Source organism: Danio rerio, chromosome 20, assembly GCF_049306965.1.
Source record: "Danio rerio strain Tuebingen ecotype United States chromosome 20, GRCz12tu, whole genome shotgun sequence".
Taxonomy (NCBI): domain Eukaryota; kingdom Metazoa; phylum Chordata; class Actinopteri; order Cypriniformes; family Danionidae; genus Danio; species Danio rerio.
In genome coordinates, this window is record NC_133195.1 from 26482501 (window position 1) to 26504662 (window position 22162).

The window sequence follows — 22162 nt, forward strand, 5'->3', positions numbered from 1 at the left end:
TGAATTTGGCTATGCATTTATTGAGCCTATTCTAACTCTATAGCACTTGAGCGTTATTTTACACAATGCCAGTTTGTCGGCTTGAACATGCAAACTTCGGAAATAAGTTTTTTTTTTTTTTTTGGATTAAAATGTTGTTATGGTATGTAAACTGAGAATAAATATAATATATTCATCCAGTAGTGGACGGCAAGATGGCAAATGCACTGACATAACACTTCTTTACAAAGTTTCATTGCCAATAATGGTCCTGTATGCATATTACATCACTAACACACATTATAGCACATTACAACTGTTCAGTTACAGACTGAATAAATAGTACCATCCATTTGGACGAGTAGTTCAGCTTTGACACGTCTGCTGGCTTCATGTTCTTCTGAGGTTCCTCTGCGGCTGCATATGGAGTCAATCTCATCAATGAAGATGGTGGTGGGCGCATAAAAACGTGCCTGAATGAACATGCAAACACAGACAAAAATGATGTGTAGAGTAATAAAAGTTGAAGGTACATTTGCTACTATTTCTCTATTACACAATTGTGTTTATGATTTTACCATCTCAAACAACAGCCGGACAAGTTTTTCAGACTCTCCTCTGTATTTGGAGGTGAGGGTGGAGGAGGACACGTTAAAAAAGGTGGTTCGGCACTCAGTGGCAACAGCTTTGGCCAGTAACGTCTTTCCGGTTCCAGGCGGCCCCACCATCAACACTCCCTAAAATAATACAAGAGTTCACTTATTGTGTGTGCAAGACAAAATACAAGACTATATAATGCAGCAAGAGTCAATCTAAAAAACTAGACATGTCTTATATATTTATTTATTGCATTACTTTTAATAATACAACCGTTGCAAAAAAACTATTTTTGCAAACATTAAATCTGCTGTTGTTCAAAGGTTTACAGTCAGTAAGTTTTTTCGGAGACATAAAAGATGCATTACAAAAAACAAAATGAATAGTAAAAATTATAATGTCTTAAAAGAAATGTCACATATACAGTGCTCAGCATATACGAGTACATACGAGTATGAGAATAGTACACCCCTTTAGTACACCCTATAGTATATGAGTATAGTACACCCCTTACAAATATCTCATTTAAATTCATATTTTCTATAGGATGCTTTACAATATTATATTTGTGCATATACATTAGTTTAGTCAGTACTGAAGCCAAATCTAGAGCTAATCTAGCAAAATAGTTTACAATAACAGTCCAAAAATTTGTAGCTGAAATTTATGTTAGGGAAAATATTAATAAAAAAAAAAAAAATCAAGAGAAACAAAAAATATATAAAATGTTGTTGAAATTTTGTAGTTTGTATTTTCTTTGACCACTTCTCTGACCACATTTCTAGAACTGCTCGATCGTGCAGATTCGCACTCTATAACATCAGAAAGATCCGACTCTTCTTATCTGAACATGCAGCTCAACTCCTTGTTCAAGCTCTTGTTCTCTCTAAACTGGATTACTGCAACTCTCTGCTAGAGGGGCTTACAGCTAACTTTATCAAGCCTCTTCAGCTGCTCCAGAACGCAGCAGCACGAGTGGTCTTTAATTAATCTAAAAGAGCACATGTCACTCCGCTACTCATCCGTTTGCACTGGCTGCCAGTTGCTGCTCGCATCAAATTCAAAGCTCTGATGTTTGCTTACAAAGCGATTTCTGGGTACGCCCCTTCTTATCTGCTCTCACTTCTGCAGATCTATGTGCCCTCCAGAAACCTGAGTTCTGTGAATGAACGTCGCCTCGTGGTTCCATCCCAAAGAGGGAAGAAATCACTTTCGCTCACGCTCAATCTGCCCAGTTGGTGGAATGAACTCCCTAACTGCATCAGAACGGAAGAGTCACTCGCTGTTTTCAAGAAACGACTAAAAACTCAACTATTTAGTCTCCACTTCACTTCCTAATCTGCAATTGCCTCTCTGAATATACCACTAACTGTACTCAAAAAAAATTATAAAAAATTTACTAATACTTTCCTTCTTAGACTTTACGGACCTGAAACTTGCCTATAGCACTTATTCATTGTTGCTCTTATAGTTGTGTAAATTGCTTCCTTGTTCTCATTTGTAAGTCGCTTTGGATAAAAGCGTCTGCTAAATGACTAAATGTAAATGTCTAAATGAGACACTGAAGTCTGCAGTAATGATGCTTAAGTTCAGCTTTAAATCTGAAAAAAAAATTTGAATACATAGCATTTAAATTTGTTGTTTTACCACTTACTTTTTTAATGAAAAAAAAGAAATAAGATAAGAAATGTGAAGAGATCTCTGAAGAATTGGTCTAATATTATTGATCTAATACAGGGGTCACCAATCTAGGTCCTGAAGGGCCGGTGTCCCTGCAGGGTTTAGCTCCATCTTGCTTCAACACACCTGCCTGGATATTTCAAGTATGCATAGTAAGACCTTGATTAGCTGTTTAGGTGTGTTTGATTAGGGTTGGAGCCAAGATCTGCAGGACACCGGCCCTCCAGGAACAAGTTTGGTGACCACTGATCTAATAAATACATTGATTTAATATATACTATTGATCTAATATATGCATTGGTCTAATATTCTGAGGTATTGAGATGGAACTTTGTAAAAGCCTTAAATACATGATTGTTATTTTTTTTTAATATAGGTTCATACCTTCCATGGGCGTCTTATTCCTTTAAAGAACTCAGGCATCCACATGGGCAAAACCACTGCCTCTTTAAGCAGCTTCTTAGCCTCCTCCAGATCAGCAATGTCATCCCTGTAATGAATCAAAATCAAAAACCTTCATACATGTCTGATTACTTTCCAGAAAAAGAGGGCATCTGAGAAAATCAATGAGATATGGAAACACTTATGTAACAAAGAGAGGAAAGAGCAGATGAACTCACCATGTGACATTGGGATTTTGGGAAATGATGTCTCTTTCCAGAGCGTCAATCAGGTCTTTGTCTTCTCCTCCTCTGTCAAACCTCTTCACCTCAGTCTCCACAGCCTCTGCTTTGTTCTACAGAGGGCAGAAAGGGTCATTTTTAAAAATGTATTTGGCAAATGTTTGAATTAGAATAAGGCACTGTTGAAAATGGTACATCAAACAGATTGGAAATCCTTTCTATTTGACTCGATATCGAAAGACACATAAGCAGACCTGGGGGTAAACCGGAAAGGGGATTATGTGACACACATATGAATTAGTGAGATTATTTAAAGAATGTGCAAGTGGATAACCTCAGCATGTCTGGTATGCAATCTGACATGGCAATGTATGCTTTGAACATAGCTTCCTTATGTTTCAGGGTTCATTCACTGCTGAATATTATACAATGAGATATGAAAACACTGAATATGTTTCACAATATATCTGAAAAATTCTCAATAAAACAGTATTATAAAACAATGTTTATTCATAAAGTTATTCGATTTAGTTTAATTGGATCATTTTTTGTAACAGGACATTTTCTATTAAATGCGTCACTCAGGTAATTTTTATTATAGAAATGTTTCTTACCTAATAACAAATGTGGAGGTCATCCAGAAATAAATTAATCACTTTTTTTTACTTTTTACTACACAAAATGAATCAGGAGAACTGAACAACAATAAGAACACACCATGCGTTCTGCTGTTTTGTTGCTAATTGTCATCTTATTCTGCAATTCAGAAGTAAGCTCTTTTCTGTGATTGTCTAAGGACTTCTATTTCATTTGCCTATGTTTAAGCTTAAACTATTAATAATTACACCTAACCCAGGCTAACAGTCAAATTACTTGCTCTACAAATCATTGTGTTTATGATAATATGTTAAAATTAAAATAACATACAGGTATGTGATCAGCCAAGGACAAAAAAGATGATAAAATTCCTTCCAAAAAAAAAAGAAGAAAGAAATGTAATAAAAAACGAAAAAACTAAAATAATAACAGTAAGAATCTATATTTTAGATAAATAAAAATGCAATAGAAAAAAAGCAAATACATACATATTTTTGTTTATTTAATAATAGAAATAATGGTTCTAATAATAATAATAAATAATTTTCTTTATATAAATATTGGATATTGGCCACATTATTTAAGTCTCTTTTTTGTTTTATGACTTTAAATGTCTAAAGCCTATTGAAACCTTTTAATGGGTTTATACTTTGTACCTCAATGTCGGGACAGATCCACACACTGCCACAAGATGGCGCCACTAACTCGGGTAGTTCTCGTGTCCACAGAATTAAATTTTTCCTGTAACTTATTAGACTCTTTATTAACAAGCCAGTCAAGAATTTGAACTGTAAAAATATTAAGTCCGGGTGAGGCAGTGGCGCAGTAGGTAGTGCTGTCGCCTCACAGCAAGAAGGTCGCTGGGTCGAACCTCGGCTCAGTTGGCGTTTCTGTGTGGAGTTTGCATGTTCTCCCTGCCTTCGCGTGGGTTTCCTCCGGGTGCTCTGGTTTCCCCCACAGTCCAAAGACATGCGGTACAGGTGAATTGGGTAGGCTAAATTGACTGTAGAGTGTGTTTGTGTGAATGTGTGGGTGGATGTTTCCCAGAGATGGGTTGGCGGTTCATTCCGCTGTGGTGACCCCGGATTAATGAAGGGACTAAGCCGACAAGAAAATGAATGAATGTATATTAAGTCCAGTTGAATTGAGTAGCCTAATATACGTTAACATTCATATATTCATTAATTTTCTTTTCAGCTTAGTCCCTTTATTAATCCGGGCTCGCCACAGCAAATGAACTGCCAACTTATCCAGCACCTTTTAACGCAGCGGACGCCCTTCCAACCGCAATCAATCTCTGGGAAAAACACTCATACCTACCCAATTCACCTGGGGCCTCATGTATCAACGCTGCGTACGCACAAAAACTTTGCGTACGCCAGGTTTCAATCTTTACAAAAATTTTACACCTATAAATCACACTCTTTCTTTTTTAATCCACACAATCAGACCCAACTGTGTTAACCGCATCAGCTAAACTCTCCTACTGTATTTTGTTTTGTTTTTAATTCTGGAGGACAAACTTGCAAATAACACCGCTTTTCTCCAATCTACCTCTGAAAGCAGCACCTCCAATTCACATTATGTCCAAAGTTTCTCTTTTTGCTTGCTGTTGCCATTGCTTTTTCATTGGGTTTTGCCAAAGTAGAGTCATTAGCATATTCATACGAGGGAGGAGGCAGGGAGGAGTTTTGCGCTCATTCGGATGTACAGGGAGAATATGTGTGGGATTCGGCGTACGCAGTGTTTCATACATCTGAATTTTTTACTGCGTATGCACGTTTACAGCTTTGTGCGTTGTCTTTGTAGATTAGGCCCCTGGACTGTCGGGAAAACTGGAGCACCCGGAGGAAACCCACGCGAACGCAGGGAGAACATGCAAACTCCACACATGCACAACTACCTACTGCGCCGATGTGTTGCCTACTTTAACATTTCACCTTGAAAAGATAGGCCACATTGCTAAAAAGTGTATCACTTTCCCTTTCCCTTCCCCTTTCCTTCGGCTTAGTCCCTCCCTGCTTTTTAAAAGTTTTAATTATTTATAAATAGATATTTATATAAATTTGTTATCTCATCTAAACTTATGAAACTTTCAGGTAATACATTTCAGGTGCTAAGCTGTAGCACTGAATAAATAAAGACACAAGGACAGATGACTTGCAGAGAATGATAACAAATATTATTACTATGGCTTATTTATAATGTAGATAGAGCGCACACGGTCGTGATTACAAAAAATAAATAAATAAACAAAATCAGATTTACACAAATTACTGGGGTCACCCTATTGAGCTCAGAAAATACAGAAATCCATAAGAATCACATCGCTAAACAAAATAAGAAAAATAAACCAGTTTGCAACAAGCACGACAACAAGCTCATTTTTACTGCTATAAATCAATGGAAGTGAATGAGACCAGAAGTCAGGTCACAATTAGGCTACAATAGCCGCACCCGCTCTCATGTGAAAAATTAGATGAATAGTCCACACTACAAAGGAAACACTTGCCTGTTTTGCTTTAACTCTTTCTAATATGTTTGCTTTGATCTAAGAAACCGGTATCACAGGTTTATAATGTTAATACAGGCATCTGATGCTAAAAGTAAATATCATGCCTTTTGAGTACTTTATGACGCATCAGATTTAGTCCAAACAGGGATCCACAGATCTTCCTCACCTTGTCTTCTTTTGGCTTTGACGGGTTCTCCTTCTTTTCTTTGGATTTCTGAGGTTTGCCTTTGTCTCCATTGGCCACTCGTGGTGAGGGTCGAGCCTGCCCACGGGGTCCAACGCTCAACCTGTTCCCATGACCTTTACTGTCTTTATACGGGACAGAGGATTTCCGTACTACACATGGAGACGATCTGCCCACAAACGTACAGCAAAAGGAAAAATTAGAATGTTATTTTCATTTTTCTCAATGGAATGAATTGTTCCTAGTTAACGTTAGTTCATAATCAGATTACGGTTTATATAACAGGCTCAACAGACCTGACGGCAGGCATGAAAGAGTATGAGGGACTGAGAGATGCTGGGAAGCCCTTCAGATTTTAATCTAATTCACATGACAAAAGTGCTGATGGGGGCTTTAAAACTCAACAACAGGCACTAAAAGAAACACAGTGTGACTGAAAATTCATGTCTTCAGGATTAAGCATAAGGATTTTTAACAGTAGACAGAAATGTTAAACTAAATGAAACACTATATTACTTTACAAATATTTCCACTAAAACAAAAACATTAAACAGCAACATAAGGTGAATTAAACAACATAACTAGATATATTTTATTCAGTCTGTCATCTTTGGGATACTTTAAAAATGTTATCATCAAATCAATGCACATTTAAATTTGTTGTGGCCTATAAAAAAATATCAATATAATTCTAAGAATTTACCCTTAGCGATTGCACGAGTTCCAACATTTTCCAGGATTCATGATCCGACAATCAAAGAGATTTAAAAAAATTCAAGAAGTTTCACATTTTCAAATGGGTGTAAACATCCGAGGCTAAAGTGCAAAATAACAATTCAAAGAAAGCAATTTTAAAAAAGAAGAAATGAGAGAAAGAAAACCTTCAGCATCTTGTGAAGACCTAACTGATCAAAAATAGGTTGAAAATTAAAAATAAAAATGATTCAAGATCATCACAAAACATTTTAAAAATACAGATTTCTTACTAAGAAAGTATTAAGATAATGATATATATTTCGATTTAAGTTGTTAATGCTTCCAGATTTAAAAAAAAGTACACATACAGTTGAGGTCAGAATTATTAGCCTCCCTTTGATTTTTTTTCTTTTTTAATAATTTCCCAAATAATGTTTAACAGAGGATAGAAATATTCACAGTATGTCTGATAATCATTCATTCATTTTCTTGTCGCCTTTATTTCTTGTCCATTTATTAATCCGGGGTCGCCACAGCGGAGTGAACCGCCAACTTATCCAGCAACTTTTTATGCAGCGGATGCCCTTCCAGCCGCAACCCATCTCTGGGAAACATCCACACACACTATGGACAATTTAGCCTACCCAATATACCTGTACCACATGTCTGTGGGGGAAACCGGAGCAACTCTGTATAGAGTAAAAAAGTCCAGAGCTTTTCACTGTTATTGACATAAATTTTATTGCGATTCAATATAATAGCGGTTATTGTTTATATGTCCATGTCAGTTTTTCACCATAAACACTCCTGACTGTCATCACAAAACACAAGCGGACAATGTGAACAAATTTCGTACAATGTACAGTTGAAGTTGAAGCCCCCAGTTTATTTTTTCCCCAATTTCTGTTTAACGGAGTGAAGACTTCTTCAACACATTTCTACACATAATAGTTTTAATAACTCATTTCTAATAACTGATTTATTTCCATTTTAATTGGTCAGTAACCTGGGTTAAGAGCTTCCGGTGAACTGTTTGCCATTACAAAATCAGAGTGTTTAAGGTCTGTTTTCTTTAAAAAGTGATATCCGATATAAAGTGGGTCCCTGCCATGGTTTTAAAGTATGAACATTTATTTTACCATAGCATATTCAATGGAGCTTCTGCGCTAGCCTGCCTATTCTGACGGGCATGTGCGAGTAAACGGCTTTTTGTCTCGTTTTACGCTTGATTGTATTTTAATGACATTACAACATTTATGGTGTTAAAGGAACCATATAAAATGGAAAAGAGTCACATTAACATGCATAATATAATGATGTACTTTGTTAATAAGAATTCACCAGCTGCAGTCATGGTTGGGTTACTTTTTTAAGTCTATAAACATTAACAACTTGTATCTAAACATATATCATTATCTTTCAATATGGAAAATAATTATCGAGATTAAATTTTTGCCATACTGCCCAGCACATGTGTACCTGTGCTCCACATGAACAGGCATAATGTCATTGTCCTGGGCAAAACTGCTGGGTTTAGAAGGTGTCGACTCCATCTGAAAGCTCTCAAGTGTTGTCATGATCTCTCGAACTTGCTTAGTTTCCTCATTTATCTCCTGCCAAACCTGAATGAGACACACAAACTGTTACAAGCAGTGAAAAACTAATGGTAATGGTGATTAGAAGGATAAACTCCAACCTGCTGCCACTTCTGCTGTAGAGAGGAGTCTCTGACGGAGTAGAGGTATTTCTTGATTTGCTCCAGGACCCCCTGATAACAGACCACCGCAGAGCTGTAGTTCCCCAGCAGAGCGTATTCTCGAGCCAGCTTCACATTCTCATTGATCTCCCCCAAACTCATCCTGCAAAAAAAAGTACATTTGGAAATTCTTGGATGGCAACAACAATAGCCAAAATAGTATTTAAATTAATTTTAATATCGGTTGCTTTTGGTGCTTTGCATCTTTTTATCGGTCATTCTTTGTTTCAAACTTTAGAATAAAAGTTACTTATAATATTTTCTCTATTTGAAAACAATACAGTAGGGAAACGTCATACTGTATGTTTTCTTGCACAGCTGAATGTTGGACTCGTGAAAAAAATAATTATTAGCATTGGCCAAAAGAGATTAGCTGAAGTCACACTGATGCGACAGCCGACAGAGGATTCCACTTAGTCTTAAAATCTTTTTCGGTGGGTTATGTTCACTATTTATGATGGCACAGCAGTCAAAATAGGACAAGTGAGCTCATGTATGGGACAAATTCTGGACCTAAGTCAGTGAGGGGTGGGCCTTTTAAACCACCAGATCCCCCCTGGCTATGGGCCTGAATGAATAAATTAGATGAAAATTTATTTGTATTTGCAATTTTACATTAAATTTTTTACATAACTTTGAGTGTAAGGTTTTTACATTCTCATTGATCTCCCCCAAACTCATCCTTCAAGAGCTCAGACATCAGAGACAGTTTTCGGTTTTAGGGGGGAATTTTGGGATTTTTTTTATCATTAATAATTCAGAAAATACTTTGAACAGCCAGTAATAAGTAAGTTTCATAAAGTGAAATGATTTATATTCAACCAGCCATTCCTTCATTTTCTATTCGGCTTAGTCCTTTTATTAATCTTGGGTTACCACAACGGAATGAACATATGCCGGTGTAAAATCCTTCATAATGCATAGACATTAAATAAAAGTGACGTATTTTGAAAAAAAATAATAATAATAATAACAAAAAAGTAACGCAAGTGTAGCAAAGTAACGATTTTAAATAGATATTTTTGAGAAATAAAACGTTAAATATAACGTTATTGTAACAAAAAATCTACAGACACAAACTGATGAAGCACGACAAAAGAAACCCTTTCACAAGTACATTGTGGATGCTTTATTTACATCAGACTGAAATACACAGGAAGCTTAAAAAAGGGCTTATTTTAAAATTAAAAATTAATAACCCGATAGGAACATATGTTAACATGGACTCTAAATGTTAATATTGGCTCACACAATAAACTGCATGAGAACAAAGCTTCAAAGTTTGAAAAGAAAACTTGGTAACTTAGCTTAGTTTTACGTTCGTATTTTAACATTCCATCAAATCAAACACATTTTCAAAGTATTTCAAAGCCTTTTGTGTTTTTTAATGAGTTGAAATGTACAAACCTGTAAGTTAAAGTGGTCAGTCTCTGAAATGTGTAAAACTATCCTGAAAGATGTCCGGAAGAGAAAAGGCATTAAGCGGTTGTAAGTGACCAAACTTCATGCGTGTGCAGATGTGGATGAGGTTGTATTTAAAAATAATTAAGCATCCACAAACACATACTCATAAGTCTACTTCAGAAGTTCACTTGTTTGGGAAGGGCACTTTAGATTAGGAAGGCAGAAGCAAATGTGAAAACCCCTCGCGCCGCTGCCTTTCAATATAAAAGTCGACAGAGCCACAGTCACTTCAAAATAATAGCGGAGAAAGAAGCTATGCAAGTCAATTAATAACTCTTTATTTAATATGTAAAATAAAAAAAAAAAACATATTGTAAAATAATAAAAACATATATATTGCTATAATGTTTTAAGCATGTAGACAGGAACGATACCATAAAAAGTAAAGGCAATCTATATCTGAATAGTGTGAAAAGTTACTATTATAAATTGGTCTATAATATTTCATACTATTTGGAAAAAAATATTTCCTATATATTATCTACTTATAAATTATTATTTTATTTATTGCCGTTATATTACATTATTAGTGTTATTTTATTTTACTTATTTTTTTGTATTGATTATGCTATATTATGTATGATAAATATATTATTATCATTTAATATATCTGTTGATAAGTCTTAATAAAATGTTACATAATTTATTTATTGTCCTCCTCAATTTTATGCTTTTTTGTCCAAACCCCCTAGATCAGTTTGAAAACTCCTGCTTTTATACACAGGGTTGGGGTTCAAATAAAATGATAATTAAATTATAATAAAAAGCACAAAAGTGATGATGTGACAGAATGATAGATGCAAAAAGATGTCTATGTTACAGCCACATTGTTGAAAACAGTATTAAACATGTAACATTTACTATAACAACCTTTAAACAGAGCTGTTCACTTTGTTTTGGTTTACAAAAGCATAAATTAATTCTACACTTTCAAAGGTAGAAACCTCATGTACACTACCTCAAAATAGTTATTTCCATTAATGGGTTAAACCAATAAAAAAATGCAAATCTACATACCAAACTGATGACAGAATTGCATATTTTATGAGGGGAACTATCATTTTAAGACTTCATATCTATCATTTTATTTTTTAAATGAAGTCTTCATAAGTGACTGTTCATTACAAAACCCAAATGAACCACCAATTGAGACCATCAGAAAATCATGTCCAAAATGATTTATTATTATTATTTCCACAGTTATCAGCAAGAACCATTTCATGAACCGAGATGAGGAAGAAAATGACAGGAGAAGAAAGATGCAAACTATGTTACTCTTGCCCTTGAGCTATGTGTACATGATGAAATAAGTTTATTTTCTCGATGCTGCTTTCTAGAAGCAGAAAGGTGTGTGCAAACGGAACTAAACCACAGAAATGTTTAAAACTAGATATGCTTAGTATAAGATGAAGCTATTGTCTACAAGTTTAAATACAGAACAGTGTTGACTGAAATCACAGACAACTTAAAAGATCTTTCAAAAGTTTGAAATTGTGCTTCTGGTTGTAAAGAGGAAATAACCAGCGATTCAGTAGTCAGAATCCTTTGAGTCAGTACCAACGATGAGAATCATCCAGATGGTAATGGGAGTTGATTTGTAAAGGCACATTATTATCTTTTTTTTCTGGATTACCATAAACAGTTCTGAAGGTGATTACTGACATGCAGTTGGACTTTTGTTGTATGATCCTCTCAAACACTGGCAGTGCCATTCACACTATTTGTTTTTCACATTTACAAAATGAAGCATGATAGAGAATGAGAAAATATGAAGGAAACGCTGCAGGCTTTGGAGGTATCTTCAATCAATATTCAGTCAGTTCAGCTGAAATTCTTCCATCACATTTCCGTGCAGTTTTATAAAACAAAAAATACAATAAAACAACATAAAAGATGTGCAAAGTCGATGTTAACAAAAGAAATTCCTTGCGATTGTGGCTGTGAGAAGGAAAAACCACTACAAAGTCAATGAAATTAAATGAAAAAGGCACATGTACAGCAGCCCGTCTAATGTCTTTTGTGTGTGTGTGTGTGTTTTGTGGGGACTGATGTTTAGGAGGACTAGCAGCAGTGGATCTTCAGTTTTACAGTTGTGTCTTCTGGCTCCTGCACAATGGTGGTCCATCACTGTTCAGTGGCAGTCACCAGCTCAAACCACTGTCTCAGAGCATCACTCAGTGTCTCTGGGAGGCCGTTCACATTTCGCAAAATAACATAGAAGGGGAAGGGGAATTCCTCCATGTAGGACCGAATCTCGGGCAGCTCACCCGGCCCTTTAAATATGGGCACTTTGATGTCCAATATGGAGTCCTGAAATGAAGAAAATCAATTAGTTAATTAATTGTATTCATTGATTTACATTCAAATTCAAAATGTTATTTAGTGTGTTCTAGTAGTACAATCATTTATGTTTCATGTTAACACAAATATAGTGATTACACCAATGTTTCCCAACCAACAGTACATATTTTGGATGTCTCCCTTATCTGACCTATTAACCTCAGGTTTTGTAGTCTGTTATGTTCTGATGAGCTGATTCAGGTGTTTTGATTAGAAAGAGGTTGAACGTGTTGATGTGCCGTCAGGAACAGGGTTGGCAAACATTGACTTATACTGAATGACCATAAAACATTATTTTCTCCATTTTATCCAACTAGATTTTTATTTAAGTTAATTGAAATATTACAATAGGCACTTTACCTGTATTTAAAATTATTTCTGTCCAAAAAAGAAAAAAAAAAGTTGCAAATTTGATTTGATGTGGACATTGAAAAAGAATGTCTCCAACTTTAAATTTTTTACATCATAATTACTACAATTTAGTAGATGTACATTTAGATTTAATAATTTTCAACATGCATATAAACACTGAATAATCATCTAAAATAAATAAATAATGAAATCACAAACAAATTAGTGTGACGTCAAAAAGTATATAGTTTCCTTTTTATCTAAACTCCACTGTGAATATACAGATTATTTTGCTTCAGAAGATTCCTCACCCTGGAGTTGGGATTATCCAGCACTACAAATATGACGAAGACATTTGCACTGCGAGCAGCTTGAACAGCAGTGGCGACTCTCTCTTTTCCCTCCAAGAACAAACCCCGACCATCAGACACGATTAGTAAGAGCTGAGACGTCTCTGTTAAAAGAAAAACAAAACAAAAAAAAAAAGGATAGAAGAGCATATTCAATCAGAGCATTATAAAAGTAAATGAATAACATTCAGAACTGAGGGGCAGCATCGTTTACATTATTAGTATAACATGTAATTTATTTTACCAGTGTTTGTCGCACCAGGGATCTGCTGTTTGGCTGCCATGAACATGTTTGTTGATGTCTCTAAAAACTGAAAGATACAAATTGTTAGTCTTCATATTCTACACCAATTTAACTAAAGGTAAACATTAAAGAGAATGATAAATTTACTTGAGCGATTCTGGTCTTTTTCTGCTGGAACTGACAGAGCCGCAGTATTTTTGCTCCTGTTTGGTCATTGAACTGTTGGTGGAAAGGATGAAGCAGCTGGACAGTCTCTCCAAAACTACAAAGAGTGAGTCAAAAGAAGGATAAATGAATGAATATTTCAATAAATAATTCTGGAAAATATCATAAAGGATGTTAAAAAAGTTATTATTAGAATTATAAAGCTGATTAAAAAAAGACAAACACGAAATAAATGAATGAACTGACCTGCAGACAGACACCTGACCCACTTCCAGAAGCGTGAGAGCGTTCACGATGACAGAGACCGCCTCAAACGCCAGCTACACAGCAGAGGACAGACAACAATTCAAAACACTATGAATATTTAAAATTTATATGTAACACATCCTTCATTTTTAATGGGTTAAATTAGGAGTGTCAAAGTACAGCAGTGTATGCAATAGGCAGCAGTATTGGATATTAATTCTGGTTGCCATCAGTCAATAGACAGAATTGTATGGCTGCACAGAAATCACATGCTGTGCATTTACTAGAAATTTTTTTTTTTTTTTTTTAAGATTTAATATTGCATGGGGGATCAAATACAGGGATGTTTTTCTGACATTGTAAATGATATGCTTTCTTAAAATGTATTCTAATAAATTTCATCACAGTGAAAGCTTTTATGAGTTTTTAAAGTAGTGTCAGCATCAACAATTTATCAATAAGAATCTAAATGATGGAGTATAATAAACTCACAGAAAATTTTAGATATTTAAATATAAGATGGCTATAGAAAATAAGACCAAACATAAAATATTTGAAACTGAAGCTATAGAAAATCTAACAAGATACAAAAACCTAACATTTAAACAAATCTTAGCTATACAAACAAACAGTGAAAACATTGTGTTTCTAATAAAGTGTCTGGTGCATAAAGAGGAAAGAGTGTATTCTTGTTTGTGAAGTCCACTCTTGGAGCACACAATATATGACCTGGCAAATTATGCATAAATATCCATAAGTGTCCAGGGAGTGAGCGAAGTGCATGAATGAATGAAGTCAAGTCCATGAATTATAGATTATCATGATCACATCTTCTAGATACAAACCCTCTCAGCCTCCCTAGACTTGTATGCAGAGTATAATTTGACTGATTCTTTAACTGCATTTTGATTTAGTCGGTTATAATTAATATCTGAAATGCTTTAGGAAGACTGTACCTGTTTGGTGTGGTTGTCCACCATACTGGAGGAGTCGTCCACAGCCAGGCAGATCTGGTAGTTCCTCTTGCTGGGTTTTGTTCTCCTCAGCCAGATCTTATCCTTGCGGAACTGACTGGCAATGTAGGGAATAACTTTCCGCATGTTGAGCCGTTTGCCTGTGCGGAAGTCTCCCCTGTTTAAAAAGCAATCAACATTGATAAAAACTGGGTAAAAATGACTGAAAGTGTAGGATCCACGTTTTCCGGGCCTGAACTTATAAATCTGAACAATAACATATAGCATTTTTACAGGGGTAGCTCACTCAAAAATGAACATTTCTTTATTAGTTCAAAACCTTTATGAGTTTCTTTTTTTCTGTTGAGCCCAAAATGAGATATTCTGAAGAATGTTGAAAATTGCTAGCCATTTTCTATAATACATCTATAATAGGGAAAAAAAAGTCAATGGCTATCATTTGTCAACATGCTTCTGAATATGTTTCTTTAGGCTCAAAAAGAAACAAAATGAAACAAGTTTGGAACAAGTGCAGTCCGAGTAAATTTTAGAATGATGAAATGTTCACATGTTGGAGTGAACTATACCTTTAAATAATAATTCCTTTGGCTTGTAGGGAAATCCTTTAATTTGTAACGGAAAGGTAGAAAGACCAACCTGAGTTTGGCAGCCTGTGTTGGCTCCAGGACAAGTCGGAGCTGCTCACAGAGCTGCTGGGACAGTGGAGATGTCAGGGTCTGGTACTGATGCCACAACGCTGCAGCAGCACTCTCCTGAGGGACAACAGCAAAACACACAAATAAATACACACACATTTAAGCAACAGATTTGCTAGGTGAGGAAAATCTGCTTAGTCATGTGGCTTCACCTCTTCATGTGATCCTAAAGTCTGTCTCTGCCAGGCCTCTAACTGCAGCTCCATCTCTCTTCTCAGCTCCTCTGGGTTCATCAGAGTTGCCTGATAAAACAAACAGAAGTGCTGCTCAGTTTAGATGCAGTAAAAATAATAATTTTCTGAAATAAGATGAATTTCACTTGTCTTTGGTGAGACACAGTCCTTCAGAAATCACTAAGATTTGCTAAACAATTATATAAATATTATTATTTTTATATTTTATCGATCTGAAGGATTCTTTGATTAATAGAAGTTCAAAAGTAATTAAAAGCAGTTCTGTAAAATTACAAATAATTTGTTATTTTGATCTAATGTTCTAGATGAAATTCATTTTTAGGTCACACTTTACAATAAGGTTCATTAGTTAATGTTACTTAATGCATTTACTAACATGAACAAACAATTAACAATACATTTACTACTGTATTTGTTCACGTTAGTTAATGAAAATACAATAGTTTATTGTTAGTTCATGTAAACTCACGATGCATTAACTAATGTTAACAAGCATAAGTTTGGATGTTAATAATGCATTAGTAAATGTTCAACTATGATTAATAAATGCTGTACATGTGTTGTTCATGATTAGTTCATGTTAGTAAATGCATTAACTAATGAACCTTATTGTAAAGTGTTACCCATTTTTAATTATAAAACAAAATTCGCAATGACCTTTTCCTTTTGAATGGTAGTCCATTTTGAATCAGCGTACCTTTTGCGTCTCCATCAGTAGTTCAGGCACAGTGTGGATGGTGGACTCATCGCTCCTCTCTTTCATCTCTTCTTCATTAATGCTCCTCTGTGTCTCCAGCTTCTCCATCTCTTCCTCAATGGCCTGTTTCTGTGCCTCCAAATCTCCACAGTCCAGACCTGAGAGACAACAGATCAAGGTTAAAGATGAATCTTAAATTTGGACGCACAGGATACTTTTGTGTGTATACACTTTAGGCATGTAGCAGTACACACTATCACACTAAACAACTATACAGTTTTATACACCATCTTTTAAATTCACTCCAAAAATCAATCTTTTAATCTTAGCTGTTTCAATTGATGAATGCATAAAAACTCACTAGGCATTTTATAACAACAAGCTTAGTGTTTTGCTACTTTTGAAAAGTTTTTTATACTTAGGAAAAATGTGATCATAATTAAGTATTTCAAGACAGTTTGTTCACCAAACCATTACATTGTACTGCACCTTTTTGAGAAGCCTTATTGTCATTTAGCTTCTCTGGTTTAAGCTCCTGGGCTTCAACTGCTTGTAGGTCCTTCTCTTCCTCCACTTCCATCGCAATGTCATCTTCCTCATCTTCTTCTTCCTGTTTTACACCAGTCGGCTTTTGCTGCTCCTTACTCGCAACATCTTTGAAAAATACATGTCCAAAAATATTACTCGGGTGGTTTCTTTTTTCCTTTATTTCATTGTTTGTTTTATATGTATAAAAGACTTTTTAGGTCAGACTCAAATCTGCCTCACTCATGACTCAATGTTTTTTTAAAATATATAATTTTGTGTGTATAAAAATATATATTATTGTGCATCTTCTTACCATATGTCTGAGCATCATATCTCTCGTCTCCCTGCTTAATGTGCTCGTACAGGTCAGACTCCTGTTGTGTATCAGGCTGCGTCTGATCCTGTGTTTTCTGCTCTGTTTTGTCAACGGTTCGCAAACGCTTATTCACACGCTCATTATAATCACCCATTGAGCGCTCATTATCTGCCTGCCCAGGTTTGCGTTTGAAGCTCTGGTAGAGGAGAAAGCAAGAGTGGTCATCGGTATTTTATTATGTTACACTTTAAAATAACAAATAAAAAATGCACAGTTCTGAGCAACAAGAGTACATAATTAAAAAACGCATAATTATCATGAGAAACGTTTATTTCACACCCTGACCTGTGTGTTTTTCTGTCTTTGTTTTTGTGAACTCATTCTGGCCATCAGTTTGGAGTCATGGCCCTCTGACTGACTGGCATCTGCTGCCCCGCTGCCATCCTCCTGTGGACATGGGAATATTTACTTTACTGATATTATTAAAGGCAAAGTGTGACCGATTTTTACAATCAAAATAAATTCTTCAACCCACTTTAATGTTTACTGACTACTACATGTGTTTCATGGGTTTATCTCGCACAAAAGTGTAAACATTGAGCCTATTCAGCACCATCAAAACCCTGACAATTATGCAATAAAATCTGTTAATCACCTTCCAGCTCAACAAATAACAAGAGTTTAGGGCATGGCTACTGCAGTAGACTGGCTGAGATGGTTTTAAACCAGTGTTGGACAACGGCTGGTGAGTTACATGGTAAACAAAATTCTGAAGTTCACGCCAAAACTCAATGGCTTGTCAAAATTTGGTGACAATGGTGCTTTTACAAGATTGATGAGTGTTTTTTTCAATTAAGACACCAGAGCAGTATTGAAAAGCAAGATAAACATGCCACAAGTTAGTTCCTTTTTGTCAAGCCCCATATCAATAGCAAAATATTAAAAGCTAACAAACTTCAAAAATCATGTTGTAAGTGTGAGGAGTGTCAGCAAAACAGTTTTCACTTTTTAAATTCCACACAGTGACACTAGCTGTTCAGAAACAACACCCTTTATTTAAAAGAGATAAATATTAGGACTAAATATTTACACTGACTAAAGAAGCTATTACCATAAGGAAATTTTAACGCTGGCATAAAGTGATTGTCTTTTGTGCTGTACATCTTTTTTATTTATTTTTTTGCATAAATCTAGTGTTTGTGTAAGATTGACATTTGCCAATATTAGAGTTAGGCACCTCTTTTGCCTGGTCTTTCTCTGACGCAGCTCCAGCCAACTCTACAGCAGTGTCACTCTGAACGTTCTCCTCTCCTGTCTGTCCATCTGACGCATGCTCCTTCCTCTCTGCGGAGTCCAACGGAGCTTCATCATCCTCATCACCATCCTCTTCCTTCTGTGAAATATCAGATTGAAATCCTCAGGCAAGTCTTTTCCATCTACAGGCTTTTATAAATACAATGTGCCTTGCAGCAATTCATTTTAAAACAACAAACCTTTGGTTCCTGGCCTTGATCAGCAGGAATGGACTTGTCCTCCTCTCGCCCTTCTTCCTGTCCTTTATTCTTCTCCTTGTTGTCATCCTCTTCCTCATTCTCTCCTCTCTCATCCATTTCAGGGTCTTGATCTTCTGATTTTTCTGCTTCTTCCTTCTCTTCTGTGTTATCTTCCTCTCCATGTTCCTCCTCCTGTCCTTCTTGCTGCTGCTCATCTGTCATCTCATCGCCTCCTTCTTCTGGCTCACCTTTGTCTTCTCCAGTTTTCTCATCCACTTCCATAAGTTTGTCATCTATATCAAATGGATTCTCCTCTGAAATAAGAGTCAAAAGTGTCAAAATGTGTGAAACCAAACCAAAACACACACATATATATTACCTATATGATATACTCTTTTATTTTATATATTTATGCAGAAAATTACTTTTTTATTCCACAAGATGTGGAGTAATGTTTTGTGAAAATTGAAAATTTCTATCACATAAATAAATGACATTTTATTAAACAGCTATTTTGTAATACTATTTTGGTTTTCACTGTATTTTATCAAATAAATTCAGCCTTAGTGAGCATACAATCCAAATTTTTTAACTCAAAACTTTTGAGCATTTTTTAGTGCATTTTCTTATAGGCACAATAACTCCTGAAATGGCTGAATGTTGAACACACCATTTGCTTCTTCACCCTCTTCATCCTTGCCATCTTCATCAAGGTTGAGCTCCTCTGGTAGCTCCATGGCTTCTGGTTCTGCTTTCTTCTCCTGCTTTCCATGATACGGGTCTACTTCATTCTCATCAAACTCGCGCTACAAACACACACAGACTTATTTTGAACATTTATCCACTATTAAGCACTCTTTAACAAAGAGAGTTTTGATACTATGGAAAAGAAATGGTGAGGGACTGACCTCATCCACCTGTTCATGGATTTTCTCTTTTTCTTCCTCATCTTTTGGCAGATCTTTGTCCTGATTCTTATCTTTGTTTGACTCTCCAGCATCTGTGTTGTCATCCTTTGCGACCAGCTCTGATTCTCCTTGATCCATTCCTGGACCAGACTCTTCTTCTTTATCACTGTCATCATTGTTGTCCTCATCATCATCATCATCTCCCCACATTCTCTCATCCAGAGTATCTGTCTGGCCATCTCCCAGATCCCCCATCTTCTTATCCAGCTCCTCATCTTCCTTATCAGAGTCTTCTTCATCTTCACCTACACAGGAAATGAGACATTGTTATCAACGTTTTGCTAGTCTTTAATTAAGTCTGTGACGTTTTCTAATGGACAATTTACATTTACTAAAGTCATTTAACTAAAGTCATTTTTCAACAGTATTGGAATGTGCTCAGCACCGTTAATATTACTTCACTTGTCTGCACTTGCTTTGTTAAGCGGTTATTGCTATTTGTACTTTCTTTATTTCTTATTGCTTTATGTACAGCCCTTTGGTCAGCCCTAGATGTTTAGAAAATGCTTTTTAAATTCAATAAACTTAAACAATAAGCTCAATCACCTGGTTCTCGGTCAGTTCCATCATGCATTTTTCCATCAAAGTCTTCAGACATCTCGATGGCATTGTCTTCCTCTTTAATGTCCTGTTTGTCTTGCTCCTCCTCATCCTTGTCCTTACCCTCCTGAAAGGTGTCTTCAACCTGGACAAAGTACGGAAATTTACAGTGACTCCAGTTTAGAATTCAGTTACACTCCAGTTCCAATTTAATATTTAGCTCCTGAACAGAATTCAGTCTGACTTCAATTCAATTTACATTTGACTTTTGATTCAATTTCAGATTTTAGGTTTGACTTAAGTTACAAATTCAAATGTAACTGCTGTTCAAAATTCTTATTCCTTTTATTTTTTTTAAACTCCAGTTCAGAATCCAATTTCACTGTAGTTCAGAATTCAGTTACACTCCAGATCCAGTTTAACGTTTAGCTCCAGAACAGAATTCAGTTTGACTCCAATTTAATTTACATTTGAATTTTGACTTAATTTGAGATTTTAGTTTTGACTTCATTTTAAAATTCAATGTAACCACTGTTCTTTCTAATTCTTCTTCTTATTTATTTATTTTTTACTTCCATTCAAATTGTACTTTTGACTACAGTTCAGAATTCTGTAAGACTTCAATTAAGTTTTTATGTTTAACTGATTCAGTTCAATTACGCTTAAAAAACATGTACAAATGGATTCTGAACAGTGATTAAGTCATGCTAACTCACCTGATCCTCATTCTCGATTTTGTCACTGACGTCTTTCACTCCTTCACCCTCTCCTATTCCTCCACCTTCATAGTCATGAAACTCTGTCGCTCCCTCCCCATCTCCTCCTCCCATCAGCTCCTGAGGCAGACAGTAGCCCTGCAGAGAGATAAGAGATGAGAGAAAGAAGAGAAAAAAATAGAGAGATTGTTAAGAAATGATACAGTATACACTGTTTGATGAAGAGCTGTGTGCTTGAAACGTTACATACTTTATGTCAGCCTTTTTAATTTAATAACTTTATGTTTTTGGAGCTTTGGTGTTGCTGCCTTTTTGTATATATAATTTGCACTTTATAAAGTATTTCCATATCAGCTACAATGTAAATAAAATACGATTTACAGTTTAGAAATAACACTTTTCTATGTACGGGTTTAAAACAAATAAAAGACATTAACAACAATAAACAGCACAGAAATTAAGACAAAAATCTTAAAGAAAGATTTAATTTTGATAAAATTCTACAATTTTTAAAGAATTCACATTTGAAAATAATTCTCCAGCATCTCCAGACAAAACAACAACAACAACAACAACAACAACAACAACAAAAAAACATGTTGTCTAATTTTAAAAATAGGGCATTACAAAAGTACTACATTGAAAAAATATACATTGCTGATTAAAATTACTTAAAATTTATTAATAAAATGTATACGTTTTCATTTTTTATTTTTAAGGAATATTTAATGACAATTTAGAGGTTAATGTAGGTCAAACTATACACATTTTGTGTCATTTTTCTTTAGGTTACATGCAGGTATAAACACTTATTTTGCAAGAATTGTGTTTTGTGAAAACTTAAGATGTCTATCGTTGCTCTAGAATCACTAGTTTCACACTGTTGAATGAATCACTATTAAAGGGCCGAATCCCTCATACATCTTGTTTTGATGCCTTCAGGGGGGAATCAAGCGGTAGTAGGGGGGTCAATCCCCCCAAACCCCCATGTAATCCGCACCCTTGTTTTCCATTTAGGATGTTACAGCAATACTACAAATTTGAAGCAATAAAAGGATTGTAAATCAAATTTAAAATTAAAAAAACTATATCTATACCAACACATTTAAAGACGAACATCTGCAAAAAAATATGACCTTTAAACTGTTTTACTTTTGAACACTGCAATAAAATATTGATTGAACATTTTTTTTCTTAATCGTTTTAATTCACAGACAGTGATCTCTGGCATGACATATAGGCGATGTAGATTAC

At 35.3% G+C, this 22162-nt stretch overlaps 2 protein-coding genes across 3 annotated transcripts in view; both read right to left on the minus strand.

Annotated features, from left to right (window-relative positions):
- The window catches only part of katna1 (katanin p60 (ATPase containing) subunit A 1), a 15850-nt gene extending 5616 nt beyond the window's left edge, over positions 1 to 10234 (minus strand). Inside the window, exons 1-9 of one of the 2 annotated variants that reach the window (XM_021468419.3) lie at positions 10195 to 10234; positions 10035 to 10077; positions 8568 to 8730; positions 8351 to 8493; positions 6158 to 6344; positions 2877 to 2992; positions 2641 to 2746; positions 558 to 716; positions 326 to 452 (exon numbers count right to left, since the gene is read on the minus strand). In XM_021468419.3, the coding sequence (XP_021324094.1) occupies positions 326 to 452; positions 558 to 716; positions 2641 to 2746; positions 2877 to 2992; positions 6158 to 6344; positions 8351 to 8493; positions 8568 to 8729 (1000 nt within the window). In that variant the 5' untranslated portion in view covers position 8730; positions 10035 to 10077; positions 10195 to 10234. Of the gene's footprint in view, positions 1 to 325; positions 453 to 557; positions 717 to 2640; positions 2747 to 2876; positions 2993 to 6157; positions 6345 to 8350; positions 8494 to 8567; positions 8731 to 10034 lie in introns of both variants that reach the window. The other variant, NM_001020604.1, reaches the window with a different exon arrangement.
- Positions 10235 to 11254: 1020 nt separating this feature from the next.
- Positions 11255 to 22162, minus strand: part of mdn1 (midasin AAA ATPase 1) — a 68982-nt gene continuing 58074 nt past the window's right edge. Inside the window, exons 84-101 of the mRNA XM_003200703.6 lie at positions 20909 to 21046; positions 20199 to 20337; positions 19593 to 19897; positions 19355 to 19490; positions 18685 to 18998; positions 18429 to 18584; positions 17537 to 17638; positions 17189 to 17387; positions 16837 to 17001; positions 16348 to 16505; positions 15609 to 15698; positions 15398 to 15513; positions 14744 to 14918; positions 13788 to 13861; positions 13524 to 13638; positions 13377 to 13443; positions 13094 to 13236; positions 11255 to 12401 (exon numbers count right to left, since the gene is read on the minus strand). Of these exons, the coding sequence (XP_003200751.2) occupies positions 12216 to 12401; positions 13094 to 13236; positions 13377 to 13443; positions 13524 to 13638; positions 13788 to 13861; positions 14744 to 14918; positions 15398 to 15513; positions 15609 to 15698; positions 16348 to 16505; positions 16837 to 17001; positions 17189 to 17387; positions 17537 to 17638; positions 18429 to 18584; positions 18685 to 18998; positions 19355 to 19490; positions 19593 to 19897; positions 20199 to 20337; positions 20909 to 21046 (2778 nt within the window). The 3' untranslated portion in view covers positions 11255 to 12215. The remainder of the gene's footprint in view (positions 12402 to 13093; positions 13237 to 13376; positions 13444 to 13523; positions 13639 to 13787; positions 13862 to 14743; positions 14919 to 15397; positions 15514 to 15608; positions 15699 to 16347; positions 16506 to 16836; positions 17002 to 17188; positions 17388 to 17536; positions 17639 to 18428; positions 18585 to 18684; positions 18999 to 19354; positions 19491 to 19592; positions 19898 to 20198; positions 20338 to 20908; positions 21047 to 22162) is intronic.